This window comes from Tursiops truncatus, chromosome 8, assembly GCF_011762595.2.
Source record: "Tursiops truncatus isolate mTurTru1 chromosome 8, mTurTru1.mat.Y, whole genome shotgun sequence".
NCBI classification, from domain to species: Eukaryota; Metazoa; Chordata; class Mammalia; order Artiodactyla; family Delphinidae; genus Tursiops; species Tursiops truncatus.
The window spans coordinates 39,205,511-39,231,212 of NC_047041.1; the positions used below are offsets into that span (position 1 = coordinate 39,205,511).

The following is a 25,702-nucleotide window of genomic DNA, read 5'->3' on the forward strand; positions in this document are numbered from 1 at the left end:
TACATGAAATACCAAATTTCAAAGTTGTGAAATACGATGATATAACATCCAATTAGTACTATCTCTATTCTATTTCTGTCAATCGTGCCGTCACTCTTGCAGATGTGCAGGCTTTGTCTTCTTTTTCTGCCTCAACTCCTTATCCTGTTCATCCTGACTTTGCAACCTTTTATTTTGCACCCTTCCTTTTCTTCACCTTCATTTCTCCATCTTTTCCTTTCCTTTCTTGCCACGGTCACAACCCCAGTACCTGCATGTCCTCCTCACCTTGTGCTTGGACCATTATATAAACCTCCTAACTGTGCACGCAGCATCCTCTATCTCACATTGGCTCACTCTTTTTTTACCTTTTTTAAAATTGCATTATTTGCATTTTTTTTTATATAGCAGGTTCTAATTAGCTATCTATTTTACACATATTAGTGTATATATGTCAGTCCCAATCTCCCAATTCATCCCACCCCCGCCCCCCGCAGCTTTCCCCCCTTGGTGTCCATACATTCAATTTTTTTCTCAGCATACACACCACTACTACATTAATCTTCAAAATAGTAATTTTTATTGTCATTTTACTTGCTCCAAAATCTTCATTTGCTTCCAATTGCCCATCAAGTAAAGTTCAAATGATTGGAGGACCTCTGCAATGGATATCCAGTTTACCCCAATTCTCTCTGCATTGCTCTATGTGAGTGCCCGTTCCCCATGCAAATCCCCCACACCAGGCATTCACTCTCTGATCTAATCACTCTGCTTTATGGCAGATGCTTTGCATTAACCCCTGCATCTAAAATTTCCCTCTCTTTACAATTCACTTATATAAATTCTACCATTCTTTAAGACCCTACTTAAGTTCCACTTCCTCTGTGAAATCTTTCTGGTTATCGTAGCTCTCTCTGAATGTGCAAAGAACTCACTGTCTGGACAACTCATCTAAATCTTATTTGTAACTTGCAAAATCACTTGTCTTCTCCTGTGCATTCAGCATCTTTCTCTACCTGAGATTGGGAACATTGTCTTAGACCTCCCTGGATCCCTTATGTCACTTAGTACATTGTGCTGTCCCATATTACATTAAATATTGATTGAATATAGCTTAATATTTCATATTTTATAAGGAGCTTCTGAATTCTGGAAGGCTTCTCAGAAATAATTTTCAATGTTAATTTTCATTATTTTGTTTAAGGAGAAATACTGGTCAATAGAGGATGTTCATATCAAAGAGTTTTTCATATATGGTTCACACAAATTCTTTAGGCAAGCCTCAAGTGCATTGGTTTGGTGGAAGAATGAATGAATGAATGAAATTTACAATGAAAGAAACAAAGGGTATCTTACTGACCACAAAGACAATTTTTAAAACACTCCCTCAAACATTAAAAGGATTATAGGATAGATTCTCGCTGGGGATGCGGGCCCAGATGGCCGCAGGAAGCCAAGGATACAGCATTACATTCAGTCTTCATGTCTCCATAGGCTCCTCTTGGCTGTGACAATTTCTCATACTTCCCTCATTTTTGGTGACCTTGACAATGTTGAGGACTACTGCGCTGTTCTAAACCCTCAGAGTCTTCTGCTTCCATTGGCAGAAAGGGAAAAAGACAGTGGAGGAGCCACTTCAGATTCATAAAAACCCCAGCTTAGAGGAAGTAATATCTTGGAAAATTTTGAACATTAAATAATACATGCTACTGGATTGTGAGGGAAAGAGTGAATTTAAAGAGAAACCTTGGGGGAGACCTTCAAGATGTCGGAGGAGTAAGACGTGGAGATCACCTTCCTCCCCACAAATATATCAGAAACATCTACATGTGGAACAACTCCGACAGAACACCTACTGAATCCTGGCAGAAGACCTCAGACTTCCCAAAAGGGTCTTCGTGCTCCAGTCGGGTGTCAGGCCTGTGCCTCTGAGGTGGGAGAGCTTAGTTCAGGACATTGGTCCACCAGAGACCTCCTGGCTCCACATAATATCAAATGGTCCACCAGAGACCTCCTGGCTCCACATAATATCAAATGGCAAAAGTTCTCCCATAGATCTCCATCTCAGTGCTAAGACCCAGCTACACTCAATGACCAGCAAGCTACAATGCTGGACATCCTATGCCAAACAACTAGCAAGACAGGAACACAACCACACCCATTAGCAGAGAGGCTGCCTAAAATCATACTAAGGTCACAGACACCCCAAAACACACCACCAGATGTGGTCCTGCCCACCAGAAAGACAAGATCCAGCCTCATCCTCCAGAACACAGTCATTAGTCCCCTCCACTAGGAAGCTTACACAACTCACTGAGCCAACCTTAGCCACTGGGGGCAGACACCAAAAACAATGAGAACTATGAACTTGCAGCCTGTGAAAAGGAGACCCCAAACACAGTAAGTCAAGCAAAATGAGAAGACAGAGAAACACACAGCAGATGAAGGAGCAAGGTAAAAACCCACCAGACCAAAGAAATGAAGAGGAAATAGGCAGTCTACCTGAAAAAGAATTCAGAGTAATGAGAGCAAAGATAATCCAAAATCTTGGAAATAGAAAGGAGAAAATACAAGAAATGTTTAACAAGGACCTAGAAAAACTAAAGAGCAAACAAACAATGATGAACAACACAACAAACGAAATTAAAATTCTCTAGAAGGAATCAATAGCAGAATAACTGAGGCAGAAGAACAGACAAGTGACCCAGAAGATAAAATAGTGGAAATAACTACTGCAGAGCAGAATAAAGAAAAAAGAATGAAAAGAATTGAGGACAGTCTCAGAGACCTCTGGGACAACATTAAACACACGAACATTCGAATTATAGGGCTCGCAGAAGAAGAAGAGAAGACAAAGGGACTGAGAAAATATTTGAAGAGATTATAGCTGACAACTTCCCTAATATGGGAAAGGAAATAGTTAATCAAGTCCAAGAAGTGCAGAGAGTCCCATACAGGATAAATCCAAGGAGAAACATGCGAAGACACATATTAATCAAACAATCAAAAATTAAATACAAAGAAAAAATATTAAAAGCAGCAAGGGAAAAACAACAGATAACAGACAAGGGAATCCCCATAAGGTCAACAGCTGATCTTCCAGCAGAAACACTGCAAGCCAGAAGGGAGTGGCAGGACATATTTAAAGTGATGAAAGGGGAAAACCTACAACCAAGTTTACTCTACCCAGCAAGGATCTCATTCAGATTCAATGGAGAAATTAAAAACTTTACAGACAAGCAAAAGCTAAGAGAATTCAGCACTATCAAACCAGCTTTATAACAAATGCTAAAGGAACTTCTCTAGGCAGGAAACACAAGAGAAGGAAAAGACCTACAATAACAAACCCAAAACAATTAAGAAAATGGTAATAGGAACATACATATCGATGACTACCTTAAATGTAAATGGATTAACTGTTCCCACCAAAAGACATAGACTGGCTGAATAGATACAAAAACAAGACCCATATATATGCTGTCTACAAGAGACCCATTTCAGACCTAGTGACACATACAAAGTGAAAGTGAGGGGATAGAAAAAGATATTCCATGCAAATGGAAATCAAAAGAAAGCTGGAGTAGCAATTCTCATATCAGACAAAATAGACTTTAAAATAAAGACTATTACAAGAGACAAAGAAGGACACTACATAATGATCAAGGGATCGATCCAAGAAGAAGATATAACAATTGTAAATATTTATGCACCCAACATAGGAGCACCTCAATACATAAGGCAAAGGCTAACAGCCATAAAAGGGGAAATCAACAGTAACACAATTATCGCAGGAGACTTTAACACCCCACGTTCACCAATGGACACATCATCCAAAATGAAAATAAAGAAGGAAACAGAAGCTTTAAATGATACATTAAACAAGATGGACTTAATTGATATTTATAGGACATTCCATCCAAAAACAACAGAATACACCTTCTTCTCACGTGATCATGGAACATTCTCCAGGATAGATATCTTGGGTCACAAATCAAGCCTTGGTAAATTTAAGAAAAGTGAAATCATATCAAGTATCTTTTCTGATCACAATGCTATGAGACTAAATATCAATAACAGGAAAAAATCTGTAAAAAATACAAATACATGGAGGCTAAACAGTACACTACTTAATAACCAAGAGATAACTGAAGAAATCAAAAAGTACCTAGAAACAAAGGACAATGAAAACACGACGACCCAAAATCTATGGGATGCAGCAAAAGCAGTTCTAAGAGGGAAGATTATAGCGATACAATCCTACCTCAAGAAACAAGAAACATCTCAAATAGACAACCTAACCTTACACATAAAGTAATTAGAGAAAGAACAGAAAAACCCCAAAGTTAGCAGAAGGAAAGAAATCATAAAGATCAGATCAGAAATAAATGAAAAAGAAATGTAGGAAACAATAGCAAAGATCAATAAAACTAAAAGTTCGTTCTTTGAGGAGATAAACAAAGTTGATAAACCATTCACCAGACTCATCAAGGTAAAAAGGGAGAAGACTCAAATCAATAGAATTAGAAATGAAAAAGGAGAAGTAACAAGTGACACTGCAGAAATACAAAAGATCATTAGAGATTACTACAAGCAACTCTATGCCAATAAAATGGACAACCTGGAAGAAATGGACAAATACTTAGAAAAGCACAACTTCTGAGACTAAACCAGGAAGAAATAGAAAATATAAACAGAAAAATCACAAGCACTGAATTTGAGACTGGGATTAAAAATCTTCCAACAAACAAAAGCCCAGGACCAGATAACTTCACAGGCGAATTCTATCAAGCATTTAGAGAAAAGCTAACACCTATCCTTCTCAAACTCTTCCAAAATATAGCAAAGGGAGGAACACTCCCAAACTCATTCTACAAGGCCACCATCAGCCTGATACCAAAGCCAGACAAAATCTCACAAAGAGAGAAAACTACAGGTCAATATCACTGATATGAACACATATGCAAAAATCCTCAACAAAATACTAGCAAACAGAATCCAAAAGCACATTAAAAGGATTATACACCATGATCAAGTGGGGTTTATACAAGAAATGCAAGGATTCTTCAATATGCGCAAATCAATCAATCTGATACACCATATTAACAAATTGAAGGAGAAAACCCATATGATCATCTCAATAGATGCAGAAAAAGCTTTTGACAAAATTCAACATCCATTTATGATAAAAACCCTCCAGAAAGTAGGCATACAGGGAACTTACCTCAACATAATAAAGGTCATATATGAGAAACCCACAGCCAACATTGTTCTCAATGGTGAAAAACTGCAAGCATTTCCACTAAGATCAGGAACAAGGCAAGGCTGCCCACTCTTACCACTATTATTCAACATAGTTTTGGAAATTTTAGCCACAGCAATCAGAGAATTAAAATAAATAAAAGGAATCTAAAGCAGAAAGGAAGAAGTAAAGCTGTCACTGTTTGCAGATGACATGATACTATACATAGAGAATCCTAAAGATGCCACCAGAAAACTACTAGAGCTAATCGATGAATTTGGTAAAGTTGTAGGATACAAAATTAATGCACAGAAATCTCTTGCATTCCTACATACTAACGACGAAAAATCTGAAAGAGAAATTAAGGAAAGACTCCCATTTACCATTGCAACAAAAAGAATAAAATACCTAGGAATAAACCTACCGAAGGAGACAAAAGACCTGTATGCGGAAAACCATAACACACTGATGAAAGAAATTAAAGATGATACAAACAGATGGAGAGATATACCATTTTCTTAGATTAGAACTGGAACAAAAAATTTCACAATATGTATGGAAACACAAAAGACCCCCAAATAGCCAAAGCAATCTTGAGAAAGTAAAATGGAGCTGGAGGAATCAGGCTCCCTGATTTCAGACTATACTACAAAGCTACAGTAATCAAGACGGTCTGGTACTGGCACAAAAACAGAAATATACATCAATGGAACAGGATAGAAAGCTCAGAGATAAACCATGCACATCTGGTCACCTTATTTTTGATAAAGGAGTCATAAACATACAATGGAGAAAAGACAGCCTCTTCAATAAGTGATGCTGGGAAAACTAGATAGCTACATGTAAAAGAATGAAATTAGAACACTCCCTAACACCATACACAAAAATAAACTCAAAATGAATTAAAGACCTAAGTGTAAGGCCAGACACTCTAAAACTCTTAGAGGAAAACATAGGCAGAATACTCTATGACATAAATCACAGCAAGATCCTTTTTCACCCACCTCCTAGAGAAATGGAAATAAAAACAAAAATAAACAAATGGGACCTAATGAAACTTAATAGCTTTTGCATATCAAAGGAAACCATAAACAAGATAAAAGGCAAACCTCAAAATGGGAGAAAACATTTGCAAATGAACCAACTGACAAATGATTAATCTCCAAAATTTGCAAACAGCTCATGCAGCTCAATATCAATAAAAACAAACAACCCAATCAAAAATGGGCAGAAGACCTAAATAGACATTCCTCCAAAGAAGAGATACAGATTGCCAACAAACACATGAAAGGATGCTCAACATCACTAGTCATTAGAGAAATGCAAATCAAAACTACAATGAGGTATCACCTCACACCAGTCAGAATGGCCATCATCAAAAAATCTACAAACAATAAATGCTGGAAAGGGTGTGGAGAAAGGGAGCCCTGTTGCACTGTTGGTGGTAATGTAAGTTGATACAGCCATTATGGAGACCAGTATGAAGGTTCCTTAAAATACTAAAATAGAACTACCATATGACTCTGCAATCCCACTACTGGGCATATACCCTGAGATAACCATAATTCCCAAAGAGTCATGTACCACAGTGTTCATTGCAGCTCTATTTACAATAGTCAGGACATGGAAGCAACCTATGTGTCCATCAACAGATGATTGGATAAAGAAGATATGGCTCATATATACAATGGAATATTACTGAGCCATAAAAAGAAACGAAATTGAGTTATTTGTAGTGAGGTGGATGGACCTAGAGTCTGTCATACACAGTGAAGTAAGTCAAAAAGAGAAAAACAAATACCGTATGCTAACACATATATATGGGATCTAAAAAAAAAAGAAAAAAAAGGTTCTGAAGAACCTAGGGGCAGGACAGGAATAAAGACATGGACGTAGAGAATGGACTTGAGGACATGGGGAGGGGGAAGGGTAAGCTGGGACGAAATGAGAGAGTGCCATGGACATATATACACTACCAAATGTAAAATAGATAGGTAGTGGGAAGCAGCTACATAGCACAGGGAGATCAGCTCGGTGCTTTGTGACCACCTGGAGGAGTGGGATAGGGAGGGTGGGAGGGAGACACAAGAGGGAGGAGATATGGGGATATATGTATAGCAGATTCACTTTGTTATAAAGCAGAAACTAACACACCACTGTAAAGCAATTATATTCCAATAAAGATGTTAAAAAAAAAGGATTATAGGATAATAGCAATACTTGTTGGTATCACACTGTACATTTTATAATGCTTTCACAGACATCTTTGCATATGATTCTACAATAAGAAGTCACAGGAGTCTGCATCCACTTAATGAATTGTTCGATTCAATTTGAAAAAATACTATATGCTGCAGGAGCCAAGAGAAAATTATTCAGGTGTCAGGGGAGGCTTTACTTAAGAGGTGACATTAGAATTAGAATTTGAAGGAAAAAATGGCATTATACTGGACAGGGAGAAAAAGGAATTCTGCGTAGAGGGGGCTTAAGTTATATCAGGCTGTCCTTGAGCCAAAAAGGTTAACCTTCCTTGACTAGTTCATCTCCAATGAAAGAGAGTCCTGCTGGGACTTCCCTGGTGGTCCAGTAGTTAAGACCCTGTGTTTCCATGTAGGAGGCACGGGTTGGACCCCTGGTCAGGGAACTAAGATCCCACATGCTGCGTGGTGGCCAAAACAAAACAAAACAAAAAGAGAGAGTCCTGCCACATTCCCTTTTCAAAACTGTCTTCTTCATATGTGCAAGCACCTTACTCTCTTCTCTGTCAGCTTAGTATTTCTCATGGCATTTAAAGCTGCAGCTTGCACAGAGCAGATGCTCATAAAATGTTTGATGAATGAATGAATCTAGTGCTTTGATTTAGCCAGCAAATCATGAAGCAATAAATACTCCTCCATGTCTCAGCCGTACACATTACAGGGCTCAGAGCTCCTTAAGTGAAGCCATTATGCTATCTATGCAGTATATGCTCATAAGAGCAGTGCCTAGCCTACAAATGAGATCACAGAGAAAAGCCTAATAGATGCCTCTCTTATGAGAGACTTAGCAACACCAGCAAAGAGAGCTTACCTGCCAGAGGCATTTAGGGGAAGACCACTGAATTTGTTATAGCCTTGAGGACCATAATCCCAAAGAATTTTTTCAGCTGCTATAAAATAGCGCCTCTGTTGACCCTTCATCTTGGGGTGAAAAATACCACTTTTGCAGTTACCAACATTGTATTGCCCCAGCATGCCAGCTGCAGAAGACAGGAAAACCATGAGCCAAGGTATAAATGCTCCGAAAGAAATCATACAGGAAAAGAATGATAGATTTGACTTCATGAACATTTAAAACTTTTGTACGGAAAACAGGACCATAAACAAAGTTAAAAGTAAAAAATAAACAGTGGGTAGGGGGGTATTTTAGCACATATGACAAAAGATTAATATGTAAATACCTTTGATAAATAAGAAAGAAAAAAGTAAATATCCCAATAGAAAATGTGCAAGGGACATTTATAGGTTATTCACAGAAGAAATACTACTGACCCATGAACAAATGAAGAAAAAAGAAAAGTTCAACCTTAATAGTAATCAAGTGATACTGTTGTTCATTTATGAGATTGGTAAAGACTAGAAAGACTAGTAATTATCAGTGTTGTCAGATGAACAGGGAAAAGGGAATGCTTACACACTATGAGTGAAGAGTAACAATTTCTAAAGGAGAATTCGGCAATATATGTCCATAGCTTAAAAAAAATTAAACTCTTCAACCCAGGAATTCTAAATCTAGTAGTTTTCCCAAGGAAATGTCAGACAAAGTACAAACATTTCTATAAATTGATGTTTATGAGTGTTTAGCAAAAAATAGGGAAAATATAAGTGTTAATAAAGACTGTTGGTTAAGTAAATTGTAATCTCCTTACAAAGGACACTGGAAGGATTAACAACGATGTAGTAGATCTATATTCACTGACATATAAATTTATTTCTGGTATATTAAAAAGTGGAAAAGGGCAGCATTAATAGATTGACTTCATTTTATATATAACATAAGCATTTATATATTAAGGTCTAGAAAATAGGAAGGATATTCATCAAAATGTGACACCATTATCTCTAGAGGTAATTACTAATTTTAAAATTGAATTATACGTATCTTCTAATTTTTAAACATTTTTTTCTGAGACTATGGACAACTTAGGAAACATTGTATTTCAGTAACGTATTCCAGCTTATGTCCACAACTACTGACCACATTTAGCAATCTTACTAATCTCAAATGGCTGCTAATGCCTTGATTAGTTTCTTCTCAGATTTAGGGATCGTGTGTGGAGAACATTTACGATTTACCCTTTTAGGGAGTTTCAGGTATACCACACAGTATTGTTGACTGTAGTCACCACGGGGTATATTAGATCTCCAGAACCCATTCATCTTGCATAACTGAAACTCTGTATTCTTTGAGCTCTCAAGTGTTCTCACCACCATCACTACAAAAATGTTTAACTACATGAGGTAATAGATATATTAATTGCTTGAGTGTAAGGTAATCACACCTTACAAGTATAGCAAAACGTCAAGTTGTACCTCTTAAATATATACAAATCCTATTTGTCAATTATACCTCAATAAAGCTGGGGGTAGGAGCAGGGAAGAATAGTAACTTTGTCTTGTTCATCTTTGTCTTCCCAGGAGAGTGTCTTATACATATTAACTGAGCAGCTCAACATTTGCTGAATTGAATTTAACTGGAATAACCCAGTGGACAAATGTGAGGTTTGCTTAAGGTTTTTGGGAACAAAAATGTGTTATGAAAGCAGCCCTGAAGAGCTGCATCCCTGACCTCATAGTGACTGTGTGTAGTTAGTCAGTATCCAAGTGGAATCACACATTATTTCTTCTATGTTTATCCCGTTGACACATTTTCTTTTTATATTCTTGTTTTTACCATGTTAGGCCAAACTTTTAATATGTCATAACTCTAATGTTGCCAATGCTTCTTAACTGGCATCCAGTAGCCAGAGTCTCTCCATTGTGTCCTTTCTGCACACAGACATCATATTTATCTTCCTAAACCACTGCACTGATTATGTCACTAGTGTGCCTAAGGATCTAGAAGCACTTACTCTTGCCTTCTAGACAATCCTTAGTCTTGCCATTCAAAGATGCTTTCCTGGGGCCCATGCTGCCTCTCTAAGGCTTCTCCTTCATCACTCCTCTGACATGAGCCTAAGGTCCAGCTAAGTAAAGACCTATTCCCAAGGAACCTGAACCAAATCATTCAACAGGTATTTGTCAACAAATGTTTATCATTCATCTTTCATAGGATTTTGTACCTATCATTGCATTGTGTCTCAATATAAGGAAGAATGTTCTCACAGAGCAGCCCAGAGATGAAACAAGCTGCTACAATTACTAGGTTGGGATTAACATATACACACTACTATATATAAAAGAGGTAATCAACAAGGACCTACTGTATAGCACAGGGAACTATACTCAATACTCTGTAATAACCTATATAGGAAAAGAATCTGAAAAAGAATAGATATAAGAATATGTATAACTTACTTTGCTGTACACCTGAAACTAACACATTGTAAATCAAATATACTCCAATATAAAATAAAATAAAAATTTAAAAAAGAGATGTCCAAAAGAGAATTCAAGAATTGGATGGGGGATTGGTCCAGATTATCTATAAATTCCTTTTCAGTGCTAAAAATTTATTATTCTATTTACAATTGCCCATGTGTTTTTCCCAGCTCATGTTGCTTCCTCTGCCTGGAAAACCTTTTTCCCCTTCTTCATCTATCAAATTCCTAACATTTAGAGGCTCAGATTAGGGACCACCTCCTCAGGAAGCCTCTCTGCTCCAGCAAAGTGATAGAGCACTTAAAGAGCATTTATCATTCTGCCTCAGGTTTTATTCATTTTGTAAATGTCTAACTATATTTAACTACTAGATTCCAGGTTCATAGAAGGTCTTATCATTTCTTTCAATCACCTCTTACCTGGTTCATAGGGATGTGATTAATAAATACCTGTTGATAAGATGCCAAATAGACATTATACATTTTTCCTATGTTTAATATTTAATTAAATATAACACGTACAAGACTCTATTCAACAGCAGGCACTGAATGAGCACCATTGATTGCGTGGTTTAATTGTACCATTGTAAGCATCTCTACACTGGTCTCTGTCCTTTTTACCTTGAAAGTGATCACTGACTTGGCAGGTTATCATCCACTTCCCAGGATTCTCAACTATCATTTCTGTTGTCAGGAAGGTGGCTGGGAAGAGGTTGACGACATCAGTCCGATGGCCTCTGCTGATGAAGGTGTTACCATAAAAATAGATGGAATGGATGTCTATCTCATTCCCCATTCCAAATAGGTGCCAGGACACCGATTCACCAACACACATATCAGGCTCGGGGAAGTTTCCAAAGAGGTATCCATTGAGCGCTGAAAAACAGAAACACTAGTGGAAGAGATTCCCCTGCAGAGGCGAGCAGATCCAGAAGAAATGGTAACACATGCTCTAGCACAGTTGAAAATTAGCACAGATTATTGCTTGCAATGTTTTTGTGCAGAAAGGCATGATTTCTTTGGTAAAATACAGTCCCCGAAAGGAATGAAAAGCATTAGTCTTTTCAAGAGAAAAGCACTCAATAAAAGTGATCAGCAACATGCAAACAGCCTTCGAGCTGTTATGTGAACACAATGAGATCAGGAGCAAACAAAAGCACTGTTCATACTTCCAGGACGGCTTGGCCACCTCTTACCTCCATCTCTATTTACATATTTACCTTCCCCAGCAGATCTGTTCCTTGTAATTAGAAACCCTGTCTTACCTCACAGCGGGACAGCTGACACATAGTAGCTACTTAAATGACAAAAGCATGCAGCAAGAAGAAAAGGAAAAGAACTGATTAGAAGGGACTTATGAGACATGTTACTTTTTTTTGCCATTTCTCCCATCCCCATCCCCTGCCTCTTTAACCACCAATTTGTTCTCTGGATCTATGAACTTGGTTTTGGGGGTTTTGTTTGTTTGTTTGCTTAGATTCCACATATAAAAGAGGTCTTACAATATTTGCCCTCAGTGTCTGACTTATTTCACTTAGCATAATGCCCTAAAAGTCCACCATGCTGTTGCAAATGGCAAGATTTCATTCTTTTTTATGGTTGAATAATATTCTATTATTATATACCACAATTTCTTTATCCATTCATCCATCAACGGACACTTGGGCTGTTTCCATATATTGGCTATTGTAAATAATGCTGCAATGATCATGGGGGGTGCATATATCTTTTTGAATTAGTGTTTTCATTTACTTCAGATAAATACCCAGGAGCAGAATTTCTGGATCATATGATAAGCTTATTTTTAGTTTGTTTAAGGAAACTCCATACTGGTTCTCATAGTGGTTGTACCAATTTACACTTGTTATTTCTTCTCTTTTTGATAATAGCCATTCTAACAGGTATGAGGTGATATCTTGTGGGGGTTTTTTGTTTGTTTGTTTTTAATATTTATTTATTTATTTGGCTGTGCCAGGTCTTAGTTGCAATGTGTGGGATCTTTTTTTTTTTTCTTTCTTTTTCCTTAGTTGCAGTATGCATGTGGGATCTAGTTCCCTGACCAGGGATTGAACCCAGGCCCCCTGCATTGGGAGCTTGGAGTCTTAACCACTGGACCACAGGGAAGTCCCTCTCACTGTGGTTTTGATTTGCATTTCCTGATGAGTAATGATGTTGAGCATCTTTTCACATACCTATTGGCCATCTCTATTTCTTCTTTAGAAATATATCTATTCAGATCTTCTGCTCATTTTTAAAAAATAAGATCGCTTGGCTTTTTGCTATTGAGTTGTATGAGTTCTTTATATATTTGGTTAGTTTCTTATCAGATATACAATTTACAAATATTTTCTCACATTCAGTCAGCTTTCTTTTCATTTCGTTGATGGTTTCCTTTGCTGTGCAGAAGTTTTTAGTTTGATGTAGTCCTACTTGTTTATTTTTGCTTTTGTTGCTTTTGCTTTTGGTGTCAGATTTAAAAAATCATTACCTAGACCTATGTCAAGGAGCTCACCACCTATGTTTTCTTCTAGGAGTTCTACAATTTCAGATCTTATACTCAAGTCTTTAATCCAATTTGAGTTAATATTTGTGTATGTGTGTAAGACAGCGGTCCAGCTTCATTCTTTTGTGTATGACTGTTCAATTTTCCCAACACCAATTATTGAAGAGACTGTCCTTTTCCACCTGTATATTCTTACATGGGTTTATTTCAGGGCTCTCTATTCTGTTCCATTGATCTCTGTGTCTGTTTTTATGCCAATATCATACTGTGTTAATTACTATGGTTTTGTAATATCATTTAAAATCAAGGATCACAATGCCTCTAGCTTTGTTCTTTCTCAAGATTGCTTTGGCTATTAAGGGTCTTTTGTGGTTCCATACAAATTTTTGGATTGTTCTATTTCTGTAAAAAATACCATTGGGATTTTAATAGAGATTGCATTGTGACTATAGATTGTTTTGGGTAGTATGAACATTTTAACAATATTAATTCATTCAATCCATGGATACATAATATCTTTCCATTTATTTGTGTCTTCTTAAATTTTTTTATTAATGTCATAATTTTCAATATATGTTTTTTTCACCTCCTTGGTTAAATTTATTCCTAGGTATTTTATTCCTTTTGAGGCAGTTGTAAGTGAGATTGTTTTCATAATTTCTCTTTCTGATAATTCATTATTAGTGTAAAGAACTGCAACAGATTTTTGTGTATTGATTTTATATCCCTCAAATTTACTTACCTTATTCGTTCTAACAGTTTTTTGGAGTCTTTAAGGTTTTCTATATGTAGTATCATGTCATCTGCAAATAATGACAGTTACTTCTTCCTTTCGGATTTGGATGAATTTATTTCTTTTCCTTCCCTAATTGCTCTGGCTTGGACTTCCAATGCTATGTTGAATAAAAGTGGCAACAGTGCACATCCTTCTCTTGTTCCTGATATTAGAGGTTTAGCTTTCAGCTTTTCACCATTGAGTATAACGTTAGCTGTGGGCTTATCATATATGGTCTTTATTATGTTGAGGTATGTTTCCTTTATACTCTCTTTGTTAAGAGTTTTTATTATAAATGGATGTTGAATTTTGTCAAATGCTTTCTTTGTGTCTATTGTGATGATCATACGATTTTTATCCTTCATTTTTTACTGTGGTATATCACCTTAATGGATTTGTGGAAGCTGAACCATACTTTCATGGTTAAAACCCCATGGATTAATAAATCCCACTTAATCACAGTGTATGAACCTTTTAATGTATTGTTGAATTTGGCTTGCTGATATTTTGTTGAGGACTTTTGCATCTGTGTTCATCAGGAATATTGGCCTGTATTTTTTCTTTTTCTGTGTGGCATCCTTGTCCACTTTTGGTACCAGCATGATGCTGGCTTCATAAAACATGTTTGGAAGAGTTTCTCCCTCTTCTATTTTTTAGAAGATTTTGAGAAGAATTGGTATTAATTCTTCTTTGAATGTTTGGTGGAATTAACCAGTGAAGCCATCTGTTTCCTGGACTTTTGTTTGTCAGAAGGTTTTTGATTACTGATTCAATCTCCTTGCTAGTATCAGTCTGTCAGATTCTATTTCATCCTGATTCAGTCTTGGTAGGTTGTATGGTCCTTATCCATTTCTTATAGGTTATCCAATTTGTTGGCATACACTTGTTCATAGTAGTCTCTTATGATCCTTCTTATTTCTGTGGTGTCAGTTATAATATCTCATCTTTCATCTCTGATGTTATTTATTTGAGAACTTTCTCTTTTTTTCTTAGTGAGTCTAGTTAAATGTTTGTTAATTTTGTTGATCTTCTCAAGAACCAGATCTTAGTTTTATTGATTTTTTTATTGTCTTTTTAGTATCTATTTCGCTTATTTCTGCTCTAATCTTTGCTATTTCCTTCCTTCTAGTAACTTGGGCTTAATTTGTTCTTTTTCTAGTTCTTTGAGGTGTACAGTTAGGTTGCTTACTTGAAACATTTTTTGTTTCTTGAGGTAGGCATTTATCACTATGAACTTCCCTCTTAGAACTGCTTTTGCTGCATCCCATAAATTTTGATATATTACATTTCCATTTTCATTTGTTTCAAGTTTTTAAAAAATTTCTCTTTTGATTTCTTCTTCAATATGTTGTTTGTTCAGTAACATGCTGTTTAATCTCCACATGTTTGTTTAAACAGTTAAACAGTTTTTAAACAGTTTTCTTCATGTAATTTCTAGTTTCACATCATTGTGGTCTGAAAAGATGCTTGATATAATTTCAATCCTCTTAAATTTATTTATTAAGACTTGTTTTATGGCCTAACATATCTATCTTGGAAAATGTTCCATGTGCACTTGAGAACAATGTGTATCCTGTTGTTTTTGGATGGAATGTTCTATAAGTATCTGCTAAGTCCATCTGATCTAACATATTGTTTAGGGCTAAAGTTTCCTAACTGATTTTCTTTCTGGATACTTACATTGATATAAGTGGGGTATTAAAGTACTTTACTATTATTGTATTGCTGTCTATTTCTCCCTTTATGTTTGTTAATATTTGCTTTATATATTTAAGCACTTCTGTGTTGGGTGCACAAATATTTTAAATGTTATATATTCTTGTTGGATTGGCCATTATGTAACACCCTTCTTATTATAGTCTTTGTTTTAAAGTCAATTTCAAGTCTGATATAAGTGTAGCTACTCCAACTTTCTTTTGTTTTCCATTTGCATGGAATAGTTTTTTCCATCCCTTCAGTGTCAGTCTACATGTGTCCTTACAACTAAAGTTTGTCTCTTGTACATAGTATATAGATGGGTTTTTGTTTTTTTGCTGTTGTTTTTTTTTTAACCCATTCAGCCCCTTTATGTCTTTTGAATGGAGAATTTAGTCCATTTACATTTAAAGTTATTATTGATAAGTATGTGCTTATTTCCATTTGTTAATTTCTGTCCATTTTTGTAGTTCCTCTCTGTTCCTTTCGTCTTCTCTTGCTCTCTTTCTTTGTTTTAGGTTCTGACAGGGATTATGTTTCATCGCTTTCTTATTATTCTCATTACGAAGTTATAAATCTTGGAAAACTAGGTTTAATATTTCTGTGTGTTCTGTATCCCGTGTAGTGCCAGATACACAAAAGGCAGTCAGTATGTACTTGATAACATGAGAGGCACTCACCGTGCATTTTGTTACTCTTCTGGAAAACAGCATCTTCTTTGTCAACTGAATCGGGGTCAGTGCAGAAATGTCTGATATTTTCCTCAAGGTACCAGCTTTGATTCTCATCCACAACAGTAAACATTATAACAAACTCTTGATTCACATCAGTCCTTGTCGCTGAATATTTATGCAGGATACCTATCAGGCACATTCAAAAGAGTAAGAAAAAAATTCACAGTGGACTAAATCAAGATGAGCTTTTCTTCCCGCCAATGGTATCAGGTAAGTTTGAAAGACCTACATGTACAAGAGTAACCCACAACATAAAATCAGTGAAAGGCTTTGATGGAAATGATAGAACCATAGAAAACTCATAAAACAGAAATCCTCACAACCACAGACTTGGAAACCTGGCTGTCCTTAAAGGAAATATACTTTATTGACAGAGCACAGATACACTATATCAATTAATAGGGAATAAAATAACAAAGTGATTATGTGGGTTAAATAATAAAGCAAAAGCATTCCTAGTCATTTGACTACATTTTACACTTTCCTATGTGTGGTGTCAGTGTGTATTTTTTTTAAAGCACGTAAGTTTCAGAATGCTATGATTTTTTTAGGCAGAAGCCTTAATTATTGTCCCTGTCATAGATCTTCTATGTTAGAAGAATTTCTTTAATCTTACAGAAAGTTTGGAAGAAGAGGCACACTCTGTGTAAAGCAAGGGAGGTAGGCAAGACGACCTGAAGATTATATACACTTTTCAACACACCTGGGAATAGGCTCCTAGGGACAGAGAGGGTGGGGAAGAGATGTCTTACCCTCTTTGCACACCAGCAGTGGGCCAATTAGTCCAGAGCAGATGTCCTTAGGGGCATCGATGTGCGAATGGTACACCCAGGTCAGGCAATTTGCATCTGCTGGGGCAGGAGCATATTCTTCTCTCACTGGCCAGACATAGGTATAGTTTTTGCCAGGAGGAACATTGTCATCATCCTTGTTCCTTCCATATGTTCCATCTGGGTACAGGGCTCCTTCCAAGAAAATATAAAACATAGTTAAAATGCAGAGATCACACACTATAGTGGAAAGAGCTAGAGCTTTGAAATCAAACACACATGAATTAAAATTTATTTGCTATGGGACTTGAGGCTAGTTACTTAAATTCTCACTGCCTTGGTTTTCTACCAGTAAAGCTGGAATGTTTATATCTACCCCCACTACATGAGGCAGTGTATATGAAGTGTCCTGCACAGAGCCAGATGTTTAATAAATATTCATGAAGACCCCTTCTGACAGGCCTCCCGTACCAATCAGGAAGACATCAATCTACTTCACTTAACATCAACTGAAGAAGGAAAGGAGAAGCAGCAGAAGAAATAACAAACACTTCTTGGGCACTTACTACACATTCAGCACCTAAATTTGAGACATGAGAGATTTTGGGTCTCATGAAAAAGATCTGCTGACCTCAAAGCTAAGCAGGTATAGAGATGAACACTCAGCACCCAGGCTTAAAAATAAAAACAAGGAAAAAAAAGAGCAGAAACCTTAGTGGCCAACACACTATAAGGAATACAGATTTCACAGGTTTCACCTGGACAGGTTACTAAACAGAAAAACAAGTAACATAAACAAACTTGGATGATGGTGGGATCAGAATCCAGAATCCAAAGTTGCTACAGTATATTCTCAATAATTTCCAGTTTTCAACAAGAAGAACAACAGCCACAGCAAAATGAGACATGCAAAGAAATAAGAAAGTGTGATCCATACTCAAGGGAAAAAAAGCAGCCAACAGAAACTATCTCTAAGTGCTTCTAGGTGTTGAATTCAGCAGATAAAGACTTTAAAGCAGTTATTATAAATATATTCAAGCAACTGAAAGAAGCTATGTTTAAATAATTAAAGGAAAGTAGGACAAATTATTCAACAAATAGAGAATCTCAATAAGGAGGTAAAATTTATACATTAAAAAAAAGAACCAAGTTGGAGTTTTGGCACTGAAACATACAATAAATGAAATAAAATATTCACTAGAGTGGCTTAGCAACAGATTCAAGATGGCAAGAGAGTCAGTGAACTTGAAGAGACATTGAGAGAATTACGCTATCTGAAAAAGAGAGGGTTAAAAAAAGATTGAAGAAAATAAACAGAACCTCAGAGACCTATGGGACTAAATCAAGTATATTAACATGTGTGTAATGTAGTCTGCCAAAGGAGAGGAGAAAGAAATGGGGGCAGAAAAAAATATGTGAAGAAATGATTGCAGAAATTTTTACCAAATTTGATGAAAAACATTAACTTACTTACACATCAAAGGAGCACAACAAACCACAAGTAGAATAAATACAAAGAATTCATATACAAATATATTGTTGTCAAGCTGTTGGGGAGGAAAAAAGGCAAAGAGAAATGATCACATACTAAGGAGCCCCAACGTGATTAACAGTTGACTTCCCATTTAAATATTTGATATGAGAAGACAGTGGGATGACATACTAAAAGTGCTAGAGGAAAAATACCAACCAAGAATAATACATCCAGCAAAACTAGCCCTCAAAACAATAAGGCAAAATAAAGATGCTCTAGATAAGCAAAGATAAGTGAGTTTGTTGCTAGCAGACCTGTCTTACAAGCAATACTAAAAGAGTTTTTCAGACTAAAAGGAAATAACACCAGAGAATGTGAATCCACAGAAAGAAGTGAAAAGCACCAAAAATAGGAAAAATGGGAGTTAATATAAAAGATTCTATAAATATATTTTTCCTTTTTTATCCTAACTTCTTTAAAATTCATAAGATAATATACAGTTCCAAGTATAACATCACATTGTTGGGTTTACAGAGAGAGAGATGTAATGACAATATAACAATAATAACAAAAAAGAGGTGGGTGAGAATGATGCTCTGTTGGAGTAAAGCTTTTATATATTTCCAGAATTAAGTAGGTAAAAAAGAAGAAGTATATTGTGATATGTTAAAATGCATATTACAATCCATAGGCCAACCAATAAGAAATGAACTCAAAATATATAGTTGAAAAATCAACAGAGAAATATAAATAGTAGATTTTAAAATATTGTTTCACACCAAAGAAGACAGTAAAGGAAGAACAGGGGAATAAAAAAGACAAAATGCATATAGAAAATAATTAGCAAAATAAGTGTAGCTCAAACCAATCAATAATTACATTAAATGTGATGGTCTAAACACTCCAATCAATATGCAGAGATTGTCAAATTGGACAAAGAAGTAACATCCAACTATATGCAGTCTATATTTTAGATTCAAAACACAAATAGATTGAAAGCAAAAGAATGCAAATAGCAACAATATGAGAGCTGAAGTGGCTCTCAATAACAGACAAACTAGATTTTAAGACAAGAAATGTAACGAGAGACAAAGATAGATATTTCATAATGATAAAAGAGTCAATATATCAGGAAGATAAAACAAATATAAAGCTGTTCATACCTAACAAGAGTCTCAAAACACATAAAGCAAAAACTGACATAACTGAAAGGAGAAATACACAACTGAACAGTAATTGTTAGAGATTTCAATACCCTTCTCTAAATAACTGGTAGAAAAACTAGGCAGAACATCAGCAAGGATACAGAAGACTTCAACAATGCTGTCAAACAACTCAACCTAACTGATACCTATAGAACATTCCACCCAATGACTGCAGAATACACCTTCTTTACAAGGGCACATGGAACATTCTTCAGGATAGAAAGTAAGCTACACATTAAATAAATCTCAATAATTTAAAAGGAATAATACTTCCATCCAAAAACAACAGAATACACTTTCTGCTCAAGTGCACATGGAACATTCTCCAGGATAGAGCACATCTTGGGTCACAAATCAAGCCTAGGTAAATTTAAGAAAATTAAAATCACATCAAGCATCTTTTCCAACCACAATGCTATGAGACTAGATATCAATTCCAGGAAAAAACTAAAAAATACAAACACATGGAGGCTAAACAATATGCTACTAGACAACCAAGAGATCACTGAAGAAGTCAAAGAGGAAATAAAAAAATACTTAAAACAAAATGACAATGAAAATATGACGAACCAAAACCTATGGGATGCAACAGAAGCAGTTCTAAGAGGGTAGTTTATAGCAATACAATCCTACCTCAAGAAAAAAGAAAAATCTCAAATAAACAGCCTAACCTTACACCTAAAGCAATTAGAGAAAGAAGAACAAAAATCCCCAAAGTTAGCAAAAGGAAAGAAAATAAAAATCAGATCAGAAATAAAGGAAAAATAAATGAAGGCAACAATAGCAAAGATCAATAAAACTAAAAGCCAGTTCTTTGAGAAGATAAACAAAACTCATAAACCATTAGACTCATCAAGAAAAAAAGGAGAATACTCAAATCAACAGAATTAGAAATGAAAAAGGAGAAGTAACAACTGACACTGCAGAATTACAAAGGATCATGAGAGATTACTACAAGCAACTCTTTGCCAATAAAATGGACAACCTGGAAGAAATGGACAATTTCTTAGAAAAGTACAGCCTTCCAAGACTGAACCAGGAAAAATAGAAAACATGAACAGACCAATCACAAGCACTGAGATTGAAACTGTGATTAAAAATCTTCCAACAAACAAAAGCCCAGAGCCAGATGGCTTCACAGGTGAATTCTATCAAACATTTAGAGAAGAGCTAACACCAATCATTCCAGACTCTTCCAAAATATAGCAGAGGGAGGAACACTCCCAAACTCATTCTACGAGGTCACCATCACCCTGACACCAAAACCAAAGATGTCACAAAAAAGAAAAGTACAGGCCAATATCATTGATGAACATAGATACAAAAATCTCAACAAAATACTAGCAAACAGAATCCAACAGCACATTAAAAGGATCATACACCATGATCAAGTGGGGTTTATCCCAAGAATGCAAGGATTCTTCAATATATGCAAATCAATCAATGTGATACACCATATTAACCAATTGAAGGATAAAAATCATATGATAATCTCAAAAGATGCAGAAAAAGCTTTTGACAAAATTCAACACCCATTTATGATAAATGGGTGAGCATAGAGGGAACCTACCTCAACATAATATAAGCCATATATGACAAACCCACAGCCAACACCATTCTCAATGGTGAAAAACTGAAAGCATTTCCTCTAAGATCAGAGACAAGACAAGGATGTCCACTCTCACCACTGTTATTCAACATAGTTTTGGAAGTTTTAGCCACAGCAATCAGAGAAGAAAAGGAAGTGAAAGGAAACCAAATTGGAAAAGAAGAAGTAAACTGTCGCTGATGCAGATGACATGACACTATACATAGAGAATCCTAAAAATGCTACCAGAAAACTACTAGAGCTAATCAATGAATTTGGTAAAGTTGCAGGATAGAAGATTAATGCACAGAAATCTCTTGCATTCCTATACACTAATGATGAAAAATCTGAAAGAGAAATTAAGGAAACACTCCCATTTACCATTGCAACAAAAAGAATAAAATACCAGGAATAAACCTACCTTAGGAGGCAAAAGACCTGTATGCAGAAAACTATAAGACACTGATGAAAGAAATCAAAGATGATACAAACAGATGGAAAGATATACCACGTTCTTGGATTGGAAGAATCAAAATTGTAAAATTACTATACTACCTAAAGGAATCTACAGATTCAATGCAATCTGTATCAAATTACCAATGGCATTTTTCACAGGACTAGAAAAAAAAATTTTACAATTTGTATGTAAAAGTCTTTACAAAAGACCCCGAATAGCCAAAGCAATCTTGAGAAAGAAAAACAAAGCTGGAGGAATCAGGCTCCCTGACTTCAGATTATACTACAAATCTACAGTAATCAAGACAGTATGGTACTGGCACAAAAATAGAAATATAGATCAATGGAACAGGATAGAAAACCCAGAGATAAACCCACACACCTAGGGTCATCTTTGACAAAAGAGGTAAGAATAAACAATGGAGAAAAGATAGCCTCTTCAATAAGTGGTGCTGGGAAAACTAGACAGCTACATGTAAAAGAATGAATTTAGAAGACTTTCTAACACTATACACAAAAATAAACTTAGAATGGATAAAAGACCTAAACGTAAGGCCAGACACTATAAAACTCTTAGAGGAAAACATAGGTAAAACACTCTATGACATAAATCACAGCAAGATCTTTTTTGACCCACCTCCTAGAGTAATGGAAATAAAGTAAAAAACAAACAAACGGGACCTAATGAAACTTAAAAGGTTTTGCACAGCAAAGGAAGCCATACACAAAACAAAAAAAACAACCCACAGAATGGGAGAAATTATTTGCAAATGAAGAGACCCACAAGGGATTAATCTCTAAAATATACAAACAGCTTATGCAGCTCAATATCAAAAAACCCAAACAATCCAATCAAAGAATGGGAAGAAGATCTAAATAGACATTTCTCCAAAGAAGACATATGGATGGCCAAAAAACACATGAAAAGATGCTCAGCATTACTAATTATTAGAGAAATGCAAATTGAAACTACAGTGAGGTGTCACCTCACACCAGTCAGAATGGCCATGATCAAAATGTCTACAAACAATAAATGCTAGAGAGGGTGTGGAGAAAAGGGACCATCCTACACTATTGGTGGCAATGTACATTGGTGTAGCCACTGTGGAGAAGAGTATGGAGTTTTCTTTAAAAACTAAATATAGAACTACCATATGATCCAGGAATCCCACTCCTGGGCATATATCCAGAGCAAACTATAATTTGAAAAGATACATGCACTCCAATGTTCATTGCAGCACTATTTACAATAGCCAGGACATGGAAGCAACCTAAATGTCCATAGACACAGGAATGGATAAAGAAGATGTTGTACATATATACAATGGAATATTACTCAACCATAAAAAGAATGAAATAATGCCATTTGCAGCAACATGGATGGACCTAGAGATTATCATACTAAGTGAAGTAAGTCAGACGAAGACAAATATCATAAGATATCACTTATATGTGGAATCTAAAGAAAATGGTAGAAAATTTGAAACTTGTTTACAAACCAGAAACAGACTCACAGACTTCAAAAACAAACATATTGTCACTAAAGGGGAAATGTGGAGGGGGGGTAAATAATGAGTTTGGGATTAACACATACACACTACTATAGATAAAATAGATAGTCAACAAGGACCTACTATATAGCACAGGGAATTTTACTCAGTATTCTGTAATAACCTATATGGGAAAATAATCTGAAAAAGAATGGATATATGTGTACGTATAACTGAATCACTTAGCTGCACACCTGAAACTAACATAATATTGTAAATCAACTACACCCCAATATAAAATAAAGATTAAATTTTTAAAAATCCAGTACTTATCAAATTAAAAACTCTCAAACTAGGAATAGACGGGAACTTCCTTCTAAGAATAATCCACATCTAACATCATGCTTAATGGGAGGGAGACTGCATGCTTTCTTCCTATGACTAGGAACAGGGCAAGAATGTTTGCTCTTGCCACTGTTATTAAATACTGTCCTGAAAGTTCTAGCCAGTGCAATAAGCCAAAGAAAAAGCTAAGTTATACCCATTGGTAAGGAAGAAATAAAACGTTATATTCATAGTGACGTGATTCTGTATTTAGAAAATTCCAAGGAACCCTTTAAACATCTACTAATAAACAAGTTTAACAAGATAGTAGGATTCAAGATAAATATATAAAACTCAATTGTAGTTCTACACACTAGTAACAAACAATCAAAAATAAAATTAAGAAAACTATTCCATTTATAACAGTATCAGAAAGAATAAGATATTTCTGAATAAATTTAACAAAAGAAATGCAAATCTTGTACACTAAAAACTAGACATTGTTTAGAGACAATAGAAGTCTAAATTCCATGTTCAGATTGAAAGACTCAATATTGTCAAGATGGCAATTCATCTTTTAAATGCAGGTGACAATTTCTCCCCAACTGATTGATAAAACTCAATGCAATCCTAATCAAAACCCGGCTGATGTTCTGTGGGGTTTTTTTGGTAAAAATTAATGAGTTCATCTGATATTTATATGGAAATGCAAAGGACTTAGAGTAGCTAAAAAGTCTTGAGAAGAGCAAAGTTGGAGAATTTATGCTACCCAATTTCAAAACTTACTATAAATTCGTAGTAATCAAGACAGTGTGGTGTTTGTGCAAGGGTAAGCACATAGATCAGGGGAACAGAATTGAGAGCCCTGAAATAAACCCTTATACTTATAGTTATTGATTTTCAACTATAGCCTATGAATCATTTATCTTCTATTCCCAGGACCCACAGTCAGTCTCTGGCACCTGGTGGGCACTCAGTGGAAGTATCATGAAGGTAATGAATTTTACGTGCTGACCTTCACCTACTCAGAACTAACCAAATCTGGGACCGAGAGGTTTGCTGCACTTCAGATGGAGGAAAAGCACCAAGAACAAAGGGCACTCCTAATCTTGTGTCCATCATCAGAGGTGTCTCCTCTGGCTGCTTAGACAGACCTGTCTATGGCAACTTCCAGGCAAGTTTTGTTGCCTTAGGACAATATTTAATAGCCAGAAGCTCGTCCTTGGTGGTAAAGTAAGCTGCATCAGAGTTAGTGGTGCTGTTCCTGGCATGTTCCTCAGAGCCAGTAGTGTAGCAGGTTTAACATCATTTGACACATTCCACCTGGTCACGAGCAAGAATAAAATGAGAGATGTGAAAAATACTTCTGAAGACGGAGAAATACTTCCATCTCAAAAGCCTAAGAATGTTGCTTTTAAAAAAAATTTAACTTTAGGGAGTACTCAGGAAACTGTGCTATTGAAGCTATTTAAGTACAAACAAGAAGATACGGATGGGGGACTTCCCTGGTGGCGCAGTGGTTAAGAATCTGCCTGCCAATGCATGGGACACAGGTTCGAGCCCTGGTCCAGGAAGATCCAACATGCCGCGGAGCAACTAAGCCTGTGTGCCTCAACTACTGAGCCTGCACTCTAGAGCCCTCGAGCCACAACTACTGAGTCCATGTGCCTAGAGCCCGAGCTCCACAACAAGAGAAGCCACCGCAACGAGAAGCCCATGCACTGCAATGAAGAGTAGCCCCCGCTTGCCACAACTAGAGAAAGCCCACGCGCATCAATGAAGACCCAGCGCAGCCTAAATAAATAAACAAACAAACAAATAAATCAAATTAAAAAAAAACAAACCAAAAAAAGAAGGCAGGGATGCTTCAGAAAGGAAGCACCAAAGACAGT

General features: G+C 36.1%; 1 protein-coding gene across 1 annotated transcript in view; it reads right to left on the reverse strand.

Annotated features, from left to right (window-relative positions):
• The window catches only part of HEPHL1 (hephaestin like 1), a 160,742-nt gene that overhangs the window by 42,399 nt on the left and 92,641 nt on the right, over positions 1-25,702 (reverse strand). The window contains exons 5-8 of the mRNA XM_073808310.1: positions 17,256-17,468; positions 16,450-16,629; positions 11,418-11,672; positions 8,288-8,456 (exon numbers count right to left, since the gene is read on the reverse strand). Of these exons, the coding sequence (XP_073664411.1) occupies positions 8,288-8,456; positions 11,418-11,672; positions 16,450-16,629; positions 17,256-17,468 (817 nt within the window). The remainder of the gene's footprint in view (positions 1-8,287; positions 8,457-11,417; positions 11,673-16,449; positions 16,630-17,255; positions 17,469-25,702) is intronic.